The sequence below is a fragment of the Stegostoma tigrinum genome, chromosome 2 (assembly GCF_030684315.1).
Source record: "Stegostoma tigrinum isolate sSteTig4 chromosome 2, sSteTig4.hap1, whole genome shotgun sequence".
NCBI lineage: Eukaryota > Metazoa > Chordata > Chondrichthyes > Orectolobiformes > Stegostomatidae > Stegostoma > Stegostoma tigrinum.
The window spans coordinates 130,545,104-130,563,122 of record NC_081355.1 but is presented as its reverse complement, the minus strand read 5'-3'; the positions used below and the strand labels follow the sequence as shown (position 1 = coordinate 130,563,122).

The 18,019-nt window shown below is 39.2% G+C and overlaps 1 protein-coding gene across 12 annotated transcripts in view; it reads right to left on the bottom strand.

Moving 5' to 3' along the window:
- LOC125463889 (cAMP-responsive element modulator-like) overlaps positions 1-18,019 on the bottom strand; it is a 148,512-nt gene that overhangs the window by 126,581 nt on the left and 3,912 nt on the right. For all 12 annotated transcript variants that reach the window (XM_059639355.1, XM_048555680.2, XM_048555689.2 and 9 more), the window contains 2 exons: positions 4,251-4,408; positions 1,563-1,689 (listed from right to left, as the gene is read on the bottom strand). In XM_059639355.1, coding sequence (XP_059495338.1) covers positions 1,563-1,685 — 123 coding nt within the window. In that variant the 5' untranslated portion in view covers positions 1,686-1,689; positions 4,251-4,408. The remainder of the gene's footprint in view (positions 1-1,562; positions 1,690-4,250; positions 4,409-18,019) is intronic.

Sequence of the window (18,019 nt, the reverse complement as noted above, 5' to 3'; positions counted from 1 at the left end):
TTATGGCTCACACATCCCCAAATACTAGTCCTTCCTGGGCTCTGTACCTCCTACTCATTAATTAGGGATACCTCACCACCTTCTTAACCAAAGATGACCAGTACCGTAACTGACCATAGTTCACCTCGAATGAACTAAGGACTCATCTCTTCAGACTTCCACAGCCAGCTATTTGATTCAAACACATGTAATGTATTTGCTGTGTAAGCCGCTGGTACATGGCGTGGTTGTAAGCATTTGTCTTACAACATGTCCACACTTTGACTGGGCATTGCTGGCAAACATAACAAGCTGGTTGGCTTTCTGTTTGCACTAAATAGCAAGATAATGCTGAGAGATGCTGTAGCCATTCAAGTTAGTGCAAAGTGAGTGAGTACTAAGAAAGCAACCCAAGAAACCAAAGATAAGCCCTGTTCTGATGCATTAGATAGGTAGCTGTCTCTGTATTGCAAATCACACTAAAAACAGCACTGTGATGTAAGGTGACAGTGAGCTCCAAAGTAGGGTACTTAAGGGCTGAACTGTAGTATATGTTCAGCTGAATTGTGCCATGATCACATGGTGAAAGGTTTGTTGATGCCAATCTCGGATGGAGAGTACAGACAGACACAGTCCATGAAGGTGGTCTGAGATGTTGGGGAATACTGGCCAGGGCTGAGCCTACAGAAGACAATCGCAAGGTTCAGCCATCAGGTTACCACTCCAACTTTTAAGTCAGGATTAAAAATCTATTTTCTGTCTGATATCTGGACAAAACAGCAGACCCGAGGCAAGATTAGGTAATAAAAGGATGTTGTTACCAGTGAGTGATTCACTGCTCAATAGTCAGCTTCCCTTCTAACTGTTAAAACCTCAAGTAGGAAGAAAACGAGACTTTTCTTTCTAAATATCAACAGTTTCGTTTTTTCATTTGAGCTGTATTTTCCCCACTTGCCCACTATTTCCCATGCCATTCAAAGACTGAGAAAATTCAGCCCTGTATTTGTCTTGAAAGGAAGGCAACAGCAGAAAGCGGAAGGCGAGAACAAAAATTGACTGTGGCAACAGCAGAGTAGGAAAAGACTGACTTCAAAAGTATGTGTGCCTTTTGCCCAAGTATTTCTACCTGCCAAGAACCAGCGAAAATAGCCACTTATTTATCACAAATGTTTTCAACCCTTACAAACAGGATCCTAGCATGTCAACTTACTTCTCCATATACCTATCTGGTATGTTTCCTCTCCTACCAGCTCAATTTGCTAGTCCTAGGCCTTCCGAGATAACCAAGATAATAGGCAAAAATGTTGTAGTGCAGAGTGGAAGAAAGGGAGAACTGAAGTACAAAAGTCTTTGAAAGGTTTGGTCCAGGAAATCAGAAGTGAATTGAGGGAAAGAGTCAAATCTATACTCTCAGAAATTCTACTGTGGTAGTTCTTGAAAATACTACATTCTTTCTCACAGGCTGGATTAAATTGTATATCTACTGTCTAAATTGCGTTAACAAATTGCGAATGTTAGTGAACATCTATTCGGTAACATAATTTAAATCTTCTCTTTGGATATAGCAACTATTGCTGCATTACCTGCGCAATGGTAGGAATTTGAGTCTGAGAATTCTGAGCTTGTAATTGGATAGATTCACTATCTGTGGCGGAATCTGTTACACTGCCATCTTGGTGAGATTCAACTACTGATTCCATGGTCATTTGTCTAAAAAAAAAGAAATCGTAAGTGATACACAATTAAAAAAATTTCAAGTCCAGTATATAGAACAGCGATATTTATTAGAATCATTGTATCATAGAATCACTACAATGTGGGAACAGGCCATTTGACCCATCAAGTCCACACCAATTCTCCTAAGAGCATCCCACCCCGATCTGCCCCCTCCCCCATTTCTTTAACCTTGCATTTCCAATGGTTAAACCATCTAACTACACAACCCTGGACACTAGCATGGTCAATCCACCTAACCTGCACATCTTTGACTGAAAGAAGAAACCGGAACATCCGGTAGAAACCCATAAAACATGGAGATAATGTGCAAACTCCACATATGGTCACCCAAGGTTGGAATCAAACCCAGGCCCCTGGGACTGTGAGGCAACAGAGCTAACCACCGAGTTACCATGCCTGCCTGCATTTAATCTCTTTTTCAAATCTGTTGAATATATTCTATTTTGTGGTAGAGTGTGAGATGGAGGGGTGGGAGAGTGAATGGAATTCTGGAAGGCCCAGTTTACTTTAAGTTCATATTGTGTCTACATTGTGTACTCACAATACAGAATGTTATACCAAAATTATTACAAATTGTTAAGTCCAACCATTCCTTGTTACTGTTTACCCTCTGGATGAGCAGCAGCCATCATTCAATACGTTCATCCTGCTCCAATACTCCTACCTGCTTCTCACTTAACTACTTACTTAATCACCTAATCCACTCAAACACTGACAGCTTGTAAACCTGTGTAAAAAGTCTCTTGCTGTCTATCCTAAGACTTCAGCTTGTATTTTTGGCCCTTATTCTAGGACAATCACAGGAAATGGACTGTGTTAAAGTACTTTGGCTTCAATATCTCTGTTCTTAATGAAAACAATCACAATTTCCCAAGCCTTTCTTTAAGTTCTCCCACCCCACAATCAGGCAGGGACCTCGTGAATACATAACATGTACAGGGACGAGGGCATTGCTGGCTAGGCCAGCATTTATTGCCCATCAGTCAACCACATTGCTGTGCTTCTGGAAACACATGCAGGCCAGATCAATTAAGCATGGCTGTTTCCTTCACAAAAGGACTTGGTGAACCAGATTGTTTTTTTCCCATCAATTGGCAATTGATTCGTGGCCATGAGATTCCTAATTCCAGATATTTATTGAATTCAAATTCCACCATCTGCCGTGGCACAATTCAAACCCGAGTCCACAGAAATTATCTGAGTCTCTGGATTAACAGTCCGGCGATAAAACCACTAGGCCATATCCTCCCTCATATCTCAGCATATCTCCTATCATGGTCAGTGCATACAGTATGGTGACTTTGATTTTACTGGGAGAGTAAGATTTTATATTCTCTATCCCTCAATGTAAACTCTAGTTTTCCATTCCTTTTTTACAATATTATCCACTTGAGGTACAATTTTAAGATTAATGAAGCTACATCCACAAACTCCTCTGCTCTTTCATATTATCCACTTTTACATCCTTCAAGTTAACTAACTAGCTGTTTATCACCCACTTTTTTCTAGGACTTTTCAAAACCAGGAGTGGCACAGTGGTTGCGGTTAGCACTGCTGCCTCACAGCACCATCCACCAGATTTGATTGCAGCCTTAGGTGACTCTCTGTGTTGAGTCTGCACGTTCTCCCCACATCTGCGTGGGTTTCTTCCTGGTGGTCTGGTTTGCTCCCACAGTGCAAAGATGTGCAAGTAAGGTGGACTGATCATGTTAAATTGCCCATAGTGTCCAGGGGTGTGCAGGCGAGGTAGAGAAGCCACAGGGAACTGTGTGGTCAGGGAGAAAGGGTAGAGTTGTATCTGGGTGGATGCTCTTTGGAGAGTCAATGTGGGCTCAAAGGGCCAAATGGCCTACTTCCACACTGTGGGGGTTCAATGATCTAGTGCATCTTGCTTCTGTACGAAAGAATCTACCAACTCAGCCACCCAAACTTTGGAATTATTTCTCTAGGAAGAGTGATCCTGCAACCCAAAAAAAAGTTTTTTTCTACTAATCACATTACACACACTCTGGACAAAAAAAATGTTAATTCTTTAATTAGTATGCACATATTATATGATATTTCTGATGCATCAATGGACAAATATAGTGTATTAGTGAAGCATACAGGCCAGAAAGATGCAAGGTTTAATCCTTGGATTATACTGTAAACTGATTTTGTCAATATGAATGCCACAACAGAAACTGATGTCCTTAGGCTAAGAAGAATTTTTACATGGATTCTATTGATCCATCTGGTGAACGGCCTTAGTTGAGCCTACTATTTAATATTAATGCTTTGAACGGAAGAATAAATACTTGAGCAAGACACTAAATGACTGAAGTTACACAAGAAATAATACACAATTGCTATTGTACTGAAGTAAAACTTTTTAAAAAGTTAGTATTAAATGATTCATGTTTTAGAATTATGACCATAAACCATACCTTAAAATCATAAGCCATCTTGAATGCCCTTTATCTTCTTCGAAGCCACTGCATGTAAAAGTTTGCATATATACTTTAAAAGAAAAACAAACTTCAAAAGATACTCACCCTGAGTTTCCAAGGTTGTTTGTTTGTATGCTGTCGCTTATCTATTTAGCAAAAATATGATGTCTCTTTTGACTTGCTTCAGAAATATGTTTGTATCAATTATGGAGATATCAGCAACATTCTGCCATGTTAGTGTTTCAAGTTCATTCAGTTGCTTCCTTTATGAAAGAAAAATGCAGGGCATAAACTGAGAGAAATAGCTACAAATAAGCAATGATGGATTGGTAATAAAATTAACCTGTAATATATCAATTTTGTAAACAGATCAGAGGTGTTTACTAAAATATTCTTACTTAGTTCTTTGTATACCATATTCTGATAGCAAATCTGAATTGTTTTAAATTATTTCTCATTTGTTGTTGAGGTACACAAGTCCCCTTTCATTCTTTGGATATTGTCCTGGATCCAAATTAAGCAGGAGGCTAATGAGATTCCTAATCAACTTAAAAGTGGGATTTCAATGGCTCCCAAAGACATACCCTGAAAACAGTCGCTTTATCGCTTTGATGACTTCAGCTTGAGATGGATGTAGGACAAGCTTGTCTAGAATATGCTTTGGAAGTGATTCAATTGTATTTGTGAATTCTTGGTTTAGGAAATAGTTAAAGTGCTCTGCCCATTAAGAGAAAGTCTCAGAGATAATGGGAACTGCAGATGCTGGATAATCCAAGATAACAAAGTGTGAAGTTGATGAACACAGCAGGCCAAGCAGCATCTTAGTGTGCTCCTAAGATGCTGCTTGGCCTGCTGTGTTCATTCAGCTCCACACTTTGTTATCTAAGAGAAAGTCTCACGTCCGTTCATTAGGAACTGATTACCATCTCCTAGGAGACCGGTTTCGTACTGTCGTTTTTGAAGACATAGAGAGCCTCCAGGTCATAAAGCTCTGTGGCCTTGATCTCTCATCAATGCATCGTCACCTCTCTTTGTTTGACCTGCCTTGTGTATCTTGCTTCATGGTGACAGGACCTTGTTGCTCACAGTGATTTTTATTTTTGTCAGGACATGTCGCATCTGTGCAGGTTGTGGATATTCAAAAGCTCAGATATATAATGGTTGTTCTTGTTGAACCAATCTTCATGAATGTATTGGCACCAAGATACCTCTAATCCCTCCTTAAATGCTGTGATTGAAATTGGCTTCAAAAACCACTTGTGGTTCTGCATTATATTTTACTCATTCTTTTGAGTCGATTTTTTCTTGGAAGTTCCCTCCAGTACGAGTTCCAAATTTCTTCCAATTCGCTCCCAGCCAAAAAAAACCTCTACTAGTAATTATCTCAAAAATTACTTCCAACATTTGAACATTTATGTGGGAATCTACATTACATTGACTGCAGTAGAGAACATCAATGTTTGGTTTACATCCTTCATTATGACTATTCTCATCACTGATACATTCACAGTAAATTTAAGTTCCACCTTCCTCACAATTCCATATCTTCAAAAAAATGGGATGATAAAAATTGTATACGATATTCTGCTATGGCACGGGTATGATATTGTACTTATTAATCCCCTGCTTTTATATTAAGTGATAAATGTAAAACATACTTTCATTCTAATTTTCAACATATTGCAGCTGTAATTTAAGATTTGTTTCTGAGTTAGGGAGATGAAAAATGCATCCACATTTCGTACCTACTTGCTATTTTACAATCCTGATGAAGATCATGAAAATGCAACCTCCATTCAAGAAAGGAGGCAGACAACAGAGTGACAAATCCCAGACCAGGTAAGTATTAGAAATCAGTATAAACTAAGTAGTACCAGAAGACTTCAAAAATCATAACAGAATCAAGAACAGTAAAGCATGGCCTTTGGAAAAAGAAAATATGTTTGACAATTTTTTTATAATTCCAGAAGGATGTATCAAGTAGGGTGAATCCATGAATTTGGATTAACAAAAGGTATTTGATAATATGCCACATATGCAACATTTATAGAATCATGCGTTGCAGAAGACACCCTTCAGCCCATCAAGTCTTCGTTGACAAGAAACTATAAATCTACACCAGTCCCATTTTCCAACATTTGTCCCAAAGCATTTAATGTTTTAACGTGGCAAGGGCTCATCCAAATAGTTTTTTAAAGTTTCCTGCCTCAACTACCCTCTGGGGCAGTGCATTACAGATGCCCATCACCCTCTGGGTGGAAACAGTTTCCTCAAATTCCCTCTAAACATCCTGCCTTCAATCTTAAAATTATGTCCCCCTGTTTATTGACCCTTCAACTAAGTGGAAGGCAGTTGTTTCCTATTCATCATATCCACGCCTTTCATAATCTTATTCACCATATTCCAGTCCCATGTCAGCCTTCTCCACTACAAAGAAAAAAACCCAAGCAAATCCAGCCTCTCTTCATGAGTGAGTGATTTATTGCCACATATATCAAGCAAAATACATTGAAAAGTGTTTTGTTGCCAGAATCCAGCATCATTTTGAGTTACAAAAAGAAGTCACATAAATAACGTTCATCTTCTATACAAAGGATCCTAAAACATGGCTCCAGGATCTTTGCAAGGTCTCTGCAAGGTGTCCTGGACCTCAAGAGTCCCTGACGACCCCAACAAGAACCCATACTCCAGGCATACCACTGCCTCCACCACAGCAGCTGTGAGTCCCCGCTCTTAGTACTGCTACTGCTGACAACCTGCCGCTGCCACGAGCTCACGCTTCAGGCCTACCACAGGAATCTACAGTCTGGGCACTGCTTCTGCTGCAGCCGACCATCTGCCAAGCACTGCCACAGATGACAACTCACCAAGTACACAAAAGCCTACCGCTCCAGGCAACTACACTGATGTGGCTGACACCCCACCAACAGCACATCGGCTTCATCACCTCATGAGGAGATGAAGAAAACAGTTGTAGGGTCGTAGTTCTGTTTCTGTGTTGTATGACCCTCAGTCCATGCCAACCATAATCCCACACTAAACTAGTCCCACCTACCTGCTCCTGGTCCCTATTCCTCCAAACCTCTCCTATTCATATTTCCATCCATATGTCTTTTCAACTTAATTGTACCTGCATCCACCACTTCATCAAGTAGTTCGTTCCAAATGTAAACTACCCTCTGTGTAAAACATTTGCCTCTTAGGGTCTTGTTTAAAATCCCTCTCTCCTTTCATCTTAAAAACATGCCCCTGATCTTGAAATTCCTGAAGGGAAAAGACAACGACCATCAACTCTATCTATACCTCTCATTACTTTACAAACTTCTATCAGGTCACCTCTCAATCTCCTATGCACCAGTGAAAAGAGTCCCAGCCTATCCATATCACTCAAACTTTCCATATCCAGCATCCTGGCAAATCTCTTCTAAACACTCTACAGCTTGATAATATCCTTCCTATAACTCGGTGACCAAAACTGGACACAGAATTCCAGAAGAGGCCTCATCAATGTCCTGTACAATTTCAACATAATCCCCAACTCCTATACTCAAAGGACTGAACAATGAAGGCAAGAGTGCCAAATGCCTTTTTAACTATCCTGTATGTATGTGCTCAAACTTTAAAGAATGATGTACCTGCACCTCTCCGTCCCTCAGTTCTACAACACTACCCAAGGCCCTACCATTAATTGCTTAAGCCCGACTTTTGTTTCTTGTACCAAAATGAAATACCTTGCAGTTATCCTGATTGAACTCCATCTGCCATGGTACAGCCCATTGGCCCATTTGATCAAGATCCCTGTGTGTTCTTAGAAAAAGATAAAGAAAAAGACGAAAAAAAAGGACACAGCAGATCTGGAGCTGATGGATTCAAGAGCCCCAACACTATCTACTGCTGTTATCATACCTAAACTATTACATCCCAAGCAAAGAAATTGAAACAGTTTGAGCTGCATTGTTGAATCTGGTATATTAAATAACTGCAGTCAACACCAAACTTACAATTTTTTCACCGTAGTTAGTAATATAGGCTCATTGAGCCCCCTGAAGGGAGTTCCAAGGCTTTGACCCAGTGAATTTGAAAGGAATAACTTAGTGTTCCCAGTCAGAATGCCATGCAACTTAGAAGGTGATTTGCTGGTCATGACATTCCCATGCATCATATAATGCCCTTGCTCTTCTCGGTGGTTTCAAGTTTGTGTCCTTGGAAGTTGCTGTTGATGGAGCTGCAGTGTATCTTCTTGTGCTACCACTGTGTTCTGATTATGGAAGGAGAGTGTATTTAAGTTGGTAGATAGAGTGAAAATCAAGCAGGTCGCATTGTCTGAGATGAAGTTAGGCTTTTTGCAAGTGTTGCAGCTGCCTCATTCAGGTGAGTGAACATTATTCAATCACACATCTGACTGTGCCTTTTGAGACCACAAGCCCATAAGTACAGGTGCAGAAGTAATTAATTCAGTCCATCAAGTCTGCTCCGCCATTCAATGAAATCATGGGTGATCTGATAATCCTCAACTCTGCCTAATTATATATCCCCATAATTCTCAATTCCATTGCTGATTTAACATTTTTCTATCTCAGTCTGGAATTTCCTTACTGAGCCAAACTCAACAGCCTACTGCAGCAAAACATTCCAACTTACCATCCTCGAGAGACAGGTTTTCTCCTCATTTCTACCTTAAATGGGCTATCCCTTTTTCTAAAATTATGAAGTTTTGTTGCAGTGTCTCACAGAAGGGGAAACAACCCCTTTGTCTCTACTCTAATCAAACACCCTAAGAATCGTGAATGTTTCAAAAATGTTTCCTCTCATTCTTCTAAATTCCAAAAAGAGTACAAGCAAAATCTTCCATACCTGCACTCAACCTAGTGAACCTTCTTCAGACTGCCTCCAATGAGCATATATCTTAGATAAGGGGCCAAAAACTGATTACAGTATGTGAATTAACTAGACCCTTGCGTAGTATTATGAAGGCCTCCATATTTTTACACTCCATTCTTTTTAAAGTAAAAGGCATAAGTTCATTTGCCTTCTCTCTTACCTGCTGTGATTAATACACAAAGACCATCTGAATTTCCTTATGCTGCAGCTTTTTGCAGTCTTTTTGTCCTATTTAAATAATATTCAGCTCTTTATTTTTCGCCATATCATATTCCATTTACCAAGTTTCTGCTTGCTCACTGAATCTGTCCAAATCCCTCTGAATTCCTTGTCCCAGCCTCAATGCTTTCTTTCCCTATTTTTGTGTCATCTGCAAACTCTGCATGGCACATACACTTCCGTCAATCATATCATTTGTATTGTAAATTCCTGTGGCACTCCAATAGGTACACACTGCCACTCTAAAAATGCCCCCTCTATCTCAATTCTGTCTTATTTTAGTCAGTTAATCCATTATTCATTCCAATAAACTTTCCCCAGCACCATGGGCCATTATTTTGTTAAATAGCCATACAAGTGGTACCTAATTGAAAGTCTTTTTGTAAATCCAAAAGTATTAAATTCTCTCATCTCCTTTAGCAATAGTGCTTGTTATGCCCTCCAAGAACTTTTCATTCTTTTGTCAGATATGCGGTGCCCCTCAAGAAGCCTGGCTGACATGGCTTAATTTTATTACGTATTTTTAATGCTCTTTATTATTTATAAAATTTTCCTATTGACAAATGTTAAGATAACTGGCCTAGTTATGGTTTTTTGTCACCCTCCCTTTTTAAATATATTGGCAATTATCCAATCCTCTTGTACTTTTCCCAGATCTAAGGATGCTTCAATTAGTTACCTTGTACTTTGTCCTCTAGTAATAGAGAATGTGTTTAGTTCAAGGGACAAGTGGCCTACCTCTGCTCCTAATCTGTACATTTGTATGACAGGACATGCACTGGCAAGTGAGTTATTCACTGGAGGTGTTTCAGCCTAAGACACCACAATGAGAATATTTGAACAAAAAGAGTAAATCAATCACCCATTCAAGCCACTTTGCCATACAATAAGATCATGACTGATCTGATTTTAATTCTAACTCTATGTTCTTACAGACCCTCAATAACCTTTCATCCTCTAGGTAATCTATAAATTTAAGGTGTTCTCATGGCACAGTGGTAGTGTCCTACTTGCACGTGCAACAATGTCCTGGGCTGTGGTGATTGGGTCTAACTGGAGGCCATTGTCGTAAAATCACAGTCATTCAGCATGGACACAGATCCTTCAGTCCATGCCAACCATAATCCCAAATGAAACTGGTCCCACCTGCCTGCTAGTTGGACCATAACCCTCCAAACATTTCTTATTCATGCAGTTATCCAAATGTCTTTAAAACATTGTAACTGTACCTGCATCTATCACTTCCTCTCGAACTTTATTCCACACAATCCACTGTGTAAAAACATTGTCCTTACTTCTGTTTTTACATCTTTCTCCAATCATCTGAAAAATAGACTCCCGAGTCTTGAAAGCACTCCAGCTTAGGGAAAAAAAAACACCTTCCATTCATCTTATCTATAATCCTTATGATTTTATAAGGTCAACCCGCAACCTTCTACACTCCAGTCAGTAAAGTCCCAACCTACGCAGCCTCTTCTTTTAACTCATATCCTCCAATCCCAGCAACATCCTGGTAAATAAAAACCGAAAGAAATGTCCTTGCTGTAAATCAGAAACAAAATCAGAAATTGCTGGAAAAGTTCAGCAGGTCTGGCAGCATCTGTGGTGAGAAACTAGAGTTAACGTTTTGGGTCAAGCGACCCTCTCTCCAAACATCATGGTAAATCTTTCAATCCTCTGCAGCTTAATAATATCCTTCTAATAACAGGATGACCAGAATTGCACACAAAACTCCAGAGAAGGCCTCACCAACATCCTGTACAACCTCAACAGGACATCTCAAAATGTCTGGGCAATGAAAGCATGCATGCTAAACACCTTCTTAACCACCCTGTTTAGGTGGGACACAAACTTCAATGAATCATGCCCCTGAACCACTAGATCACTGTTGTGCAGCACCAGCCAAGGCACTATTTTTAATTGTACAAGTCCTGCCTTGTTTGTTTCATCAAAATTCAATACCTTGCATTTATCCAAATTGAACTCCATCTGTCACTGTTCAACCCATTGACCCAATTGATCAAGATCTCTTTGTAACCTTAGATAACCAGCTTCACTGTCCACAATACGAATTTTGGTATCATCTGAAAACTTACTAACATTGATTTAGATGCGAATACAGAAGGCATTCATACAAGTGACAAACAAAATCTGGGCCCAGTAACAGGCGTCCAGTCCAAAAAACAACCCTCCACCCACCACTCTGTATCTCTTGCAGTTAAGCCAATTTTGTATTTGGCAAACTCACTCTGAATCCCAAGTGATATAACTTTACTGATTAGTCTATCATGCAGAACCTTGTCAAAAGATTTACCAGAAGTCCAAACAAACAACATCTACCACTCTGCCCTCAATCCTCTTGGTTATGTCCTCTCCTCTTGGTTATGTCCTCAAAAAACTTCAAGTTTATGAGATACAACTTCCCTCACACAAAACCGTACTGACTATCCTTAATCATTCCCTGCCTCTCCAAACGAATATAAATCTTATCTCTCAGAAACACCTCCCACTACTGAAGTCAGACTCACAGGTCTATAGTTTCCAACCTTCTGTCTACATCCTTTCTTAAACAATGGCACAACATTAGCCACTTTCCAATCATCTGGCACCTCACCATAGTTTTAGATGATATAAATATTTCTGCACAGAGCATTATAATTGTCTCCGTATCTTCCCATAATTCACTGGGATACCCTAGATTAGGTTCTGGAGATCTATCCACCTTTAAATTTTCTTAGACCTCTAATACTACTACAGCTGTCATGTGAATCATTTTCAAGACATCAATATTTATTTCCTGAGTTCTCTAGCCTCCACTTGTTTCTCCAGTTAAAAATGACATGAAATATTCATTTACTATCTCTCCCACCTCTGGAGGTTCATTGCAAAGACAACCTCTTTCATCTTTAAGCATTACCACAAATACCTTCCATTGTGCAAGATGTGACTTCAATTAATGGAGTTTGCCCCAGTTTTTATTGGCTTCAGTTTTACTCAAGACATTTTACTTCATTGTCAGCAAAACAATATACTTGATGTTGAGGGTAATTTGGAATTCAGCTCTTTCATCCATGCTTAAACTAAGTCTGCAATGAGATCTGGAGCTGAATGGGCCCAGCAGTCTGCAAGGTGAACACGGATTAGCAGACTATTGCTGAACGCATGATGTTTGATCGAACTGTCAGCAACACTTTCCATCATTTTGCTAAGTATTGACTAGGCTGGTGGGGAGATAATTGGTCAGATTGCATTTGTCCTTTTTTGTCAACAAGGTATACCAAGGCAATTTTCCACATTGCCAAGTTGTCTCTGTTGTAACTGTACTGTAAACAGCTAGACCAAGGGTGTGGTTAACTTCAAGCGTATGCCTTCAATACCACATACAAGATGTTTTATGTCAGGGCTAATTGCCTTTGTTGTAGATATTTTAATCAACCTCTTTAGACGTGTTACAACATATGTCTGAAACAAATGGGAATGCATTAAGCTATTTCTTGAGATCATGAAATGCAAGAGACACTGCAACTAAATTGGTGCACCACAAACAATAATCTGATAATGAAAAAATAATTTGTTTTCTTTGACTGATGGAACAAATATTGTCCAGGATTCTGGGAATAACTGTGCCAAGGGATCTTTTACATCCGATAGAGCAGGTGGATGGATCTTCAGTTTAAGCTCTCATCTGAAAGACCTGTACTCAAAATAAACATGGTTGGCAAGTGAAATCATGCCCAAATGCCTGGTAAAATAAATTCACGGGGATGACCAATCAAAAGAGAGTTTGCAAGAGGAAAGGCGAAGAAAGAAAGGGTCCAAGTTGATTCAGAGCAGGGATGAGATTACAAAGACTATGTGGAACAGAAGGAGGTTGCAAAATGGTGTGGAGGAGGGTGGTCTTAAGGGTAGGGGGAAGACGCAGGCTGCACAGGAGAGATGATAGTTAAAACCAATTAACAACTAACAGCCAGAAAGCTTTAAAATCATTGTGGCAATCAACACTTCTCAGCTGAATGTAAAAGCTCTAGCTTAAGGCTACATTTGTTCAAGTGCTGCTACATGAAGAAAAACTGAATTAGTACATTTATATCAGATATAGATACAGTGAAAAAAGTATTAAATGTCTAAAATATTCCATCTGTTTGCATTTGAGATCAACTGGCAATCTCACCAGTCTAAAGAAAGTGTGTTAATGTGATGGTGTTGTACGTGTAAAAGTGTGTCAGCTGTTTTGAAAATTTGCTAACATATGTTTGCTGTCTTGTCCTAATCTTAACCCTGTAGTAAAAAAAACCATAAATTTCTTTGTTATGTGTTGTGGCCTTTAATGGATGTTTGATAGTTGAGGATATTGATAAATTCTAAGTACATTTCTACACAGTCCAAATACGCCACGTGTCAACATAAATATAGAACACATCGTATTTACATGACTGAAACAAGTTAGTGAGCATGAAAAAATAGCCTCCAAGTAAAATCTCAACAGCCCTTAGAAAATAAAGATGTATTTGTGCCATGCAAAATTACATACCTGACAATGCAATACAGAAACAGTAACCTGGTATCACTTAACTCTGACAAAAAGTGCTACCAACTCAGCTACAGACTGACATCACTGCTCGAATTTGAATTTGCTAGGGGACAGGTTCATTAATTTAATAAAAATGTTGAAATGCCATTAACTTGTATCTTAAAGTTGTCAATATGAGAAATCAAGGAAAAAGGGTGTGTTTTTGTTCCAAGACTGTCTTGACCAGTTAGAATCATTGAATGAAACAGTGCAGAAAGTAGACAATTGGATCTACATTCGTTGCTGGCTCTTTGGTAGAGCTATGCAACTTGTCCTAATCACTCTTAGTCTTTCCTCATAGCTCTGTTCGACACGAAGGTGAGAACCTGAAGGCAAATTCAGAGCAGAGAATGGGCAGGCAGAAACATACTGAGTGAAATCTGAAAGACAAAGGAAGTGGAGGTTAAGAAATGTATGGCACAGAGAACTGGAGATATGAAATGGTTTTTGAGAATGAGAGAATAAAACCTTTGAGCTAAGGGCAAGATAGACGCATGGCAGCATCATATCATTACAACAGAACCCTGGCTAAAAGGGCAAGACTAGCAGCTCTGTATCCTCAGACATGCAGTTTTCAAGCAGGATAGAGAAAGGGATGAATAAATGGCAGGTACCGTTACTGGTTAAATCAATCACAATTATGAGGAAGGATATTACAATATAAAATGCATGAAGCATCAGATGAGGCCAAATAATAACAGAATAAAACAGATGCTAGAAATCTGAAACTGAAACAAAATGCTGGAAAAACACAGTATCTGTGGAGAAAGAAACAAAAAAAACATTTTGAATCCAAAGCCTACTGAGTTTATCCAGCATTTCCTATTTACATAATCAAATGAGGCCATATGGTGGAGATGTACATGGTAATTCATGCATGGATACAGAAGTTGTGGGCAGGGTTCTTACTTAGTATTATGTTTGTACAAAGGAGAGGGATAATAGTTGAAGAGAAAGCCTGTAAATTCTCAGATAACAGTAAGCAAACTGAGAACCAATGTACTGGGAAATTGAAGGTGATTAAATCACAAGGGCTAAATTAATCCTATCTTGGATTGTTAAAGGAAACCAGGAAGGAAATGACAGATGCTCTCGGAACATTTTTAAATCCCCATTGGATGAGACAAGGTATCAGAAATTTGGTATTCAAAAAGGGCACAAAATATAAGCCAAGTAATTATAGGTCAGTCAGAGGACTCTCATAGCACAGTCGTTATGTCCCTACTTCTCAACCAGAAGGTTCATGTCAAGTCTCACCTGCTCTGGTTGAGTACATTGATTAAAACACAAGAAGGCCAGTAAGTCCAACTTCAGTGATGGGCAAATTACTGGAATCAATATGAAAAGTTGGATTATGTTACTTTCAGACAGATTTATCAACAATCATCAGCATGGTTTAAGAGAATGTCATACCTTACCAACAACTGCATTCTTTGAAGGAGTAACAAGAAGGACTGATAGTGTAATGGACGATGTCTACATGAAATTTATTAAAAGTAATTCAGAAGGTCTCACATGGTAGACGGGCCAGGAAAGTAAATGCCCATAGGGAAAACCTGACAAGCTAGATCCAAAATTGCTCAGTGACAGAAAACAAAGGCTAATGGTGGCTGAATGTTTTCTGGGAATGGAGATTAGTTTCTGGTGGTGGTCCACAGGGCTCAGTATAAATTCCTTGCTGTTAATAGTACGCATTCAGTATGGGAGACATGATTAGGAAGTTTGCAGATGTCACAAAATTTGGCTGGGTAGTTAACAGGTAGGAGGATGGTTGTCAGTTATAGGATTAAATCAATGGTTCAACTGAGTAGGCAGAAAACGAGCAAATGGAATTCAACTCAGAAAAATGTAAGTTTAACATTTGGAGATGCAAGAAATGCAAGGATACTGAGACGGGTAGAAAAGATGAGAGACCTTGAAGTGCATGTCCACAGATTCTCAAAGCCGCAGAACAAGTAGTTAAAACTGAAAAGGCATCTGTGATGCTTTCCTTCATGGGTCAAGGTGCTGAATACAGCAGCAGGAATGTGATTCTGGAATTATATAACATAGGTTAGACCACAGCTGACATTTTGTGTTTTTGTGGAAAAGACGTATTTAGATTGATTGGTACAAAAGTTGGAGGGGACAAAAAGAAACGCTTTTTCACCCAGATGGCGGTAGGTGTCAGATTTGGAGGACATCAATCCCAAAGTAGTATATGATCCTAGAACCCAGAAGTGACAAATGTTACAAACTATTGCAGCTTTGGGCAAGTGGATCCATCTGTGGCAATAAAGGATAGAATAATTCATGACATTAACGTTTAAATTTAGTATAGCTCTACTTTTTCTTATGATTTATGTAGATAGATGCGTAAAAAATACTTTTTTTTCTACACCAATAGGGCTTAAAGAAATAAAGGTTGTACAGCCACACAAGCAGGTAAGCGTTACTGCGGCATAATCAGGTTCTGCGATCAAGACAGGGCAAGAAGCAAACTTCTGCTCCAGATTTCAGTATCGGCATCAAAAAGGTTTCCAAGAACCCAGCATCCAGGAAAATGAACTGAATCTCTGCATGGACAAATTCATCACTCTGACACGAGACACCTAATTTTCGGAGACAAAAGTTATCAAAAAACTTCAGTTCCTCTCACTACGAGTACGTATTAAATTATCTACTGATAAGTGAGAAAGGTCAAAAAAACACTCACAATCAGCATGAACACTAAGACTGGGGTGGCACAATGGTTAGCACTGCTGTCTCAACACCAGGGACTTGGGTTCAATTCCACTCTCAGGTAACTGTGCATAGTCTGCACTTTTGCCCTGTTCCTCCACAGTGCCCCAGTTCCCTCCCACAGTGCAAAGATTTGCAGGTTAGGTGGATTGGCCATTCTAAAATGCCCATCGTGTTCAGCAATGTGCAAACTAGGTGGATTAGCTGTGAGAAATGCAAGATGATTTTGCATGGTGGTGTGGGTGGGATGCTCTCCAGACAATCACAAAGGAGTCAATAGGCCAAGGCCACCCTATGGGGATTCTATGATTTCTATGAACATGGATCAGTTGAATCTTTAATTTTAAAGCTCATTCTGATGTTAACTTAATTCAAAGAACAAAGTGTACATATTGCTCATTCTCCGGGATAAACTGGATTGTAAAGCTCTAATAACAAAGTACAGAGCTGGATGAACACAGCAGGCCAAGCAGCATCAGAGGAGCACAAAAGCTGACATTTTTGGCCGAGACCCTTTATCAGAAAAGGGGGATGGGGAGAGGGTCCTGAAATAAAGAAGGACAGAGGGGGAGGCAGATTGAAGATGGATAGAGGAGAAGACAGTAAAGCTCTGATGGTCCCTTGACAAGGAATTAAGAAGATGAAGGATTAAGCAATCAGTACCCTTTACAGCATTGCCTGGCAAAAGCTCAAAATTCACTGCTACTCCAAACCACTAAAGAAGATTGCAACTTTTGCAGAAAACATGAAAATGATTGCCTGTCCACTCTAGTTAGCGGTTGGTGTAACTGGGATTCTTAGAAGTAATGTAAAACCATATGTAGTGATCTGCTGGCATCACTATTTTGAGTCTTAATTGTATGAATTTTATTTTTATTTTCATAATAGCAATGGTATACTGTAACACACCTACTCACACCACAATCATATAATTAACTTGCACTTGTGGCACTTGCAATTTTAAGAAAAGCAATGTTTCCATACATTTACTTGTTAGGAATCCATTTCCCTTGGTAGTTTTAGAAAAATTGACTTAGTTACAACTGAATAAAGAGTTGCATTTTATGGCTGATGTCTTTAAAACATTACATAGCCACTGTTGTCATTTTTGTTATATGATCAAAAATAGTAACCATGTTGCACAGTCAGCACTGACAACCAGTCAATGAGCTACATATGTTTTTTGGTAGCGTTGGTTCTTTCAAGTAATGTGATATAACATCGGAGAGTATGGGAACTGGTAATGTACTGGTTTGTTCCTGTCCATACAAATGAAAACGGGGGTTCACTTTAACATCTCGGAAAGATGAAATTGAAAAGTATCATTCCATTTGTACTACCTTTCAGCATCAGCCTGGACTATGTGCTTATATTCATTGTGGTGGATACATTGGCCATTAAGATAAACAGAAATTAGGTACAAAAGAATTTTTTAAAAAACTAATCAAAACCATATCCAACTCAACATGGTAAGGAACAAAAA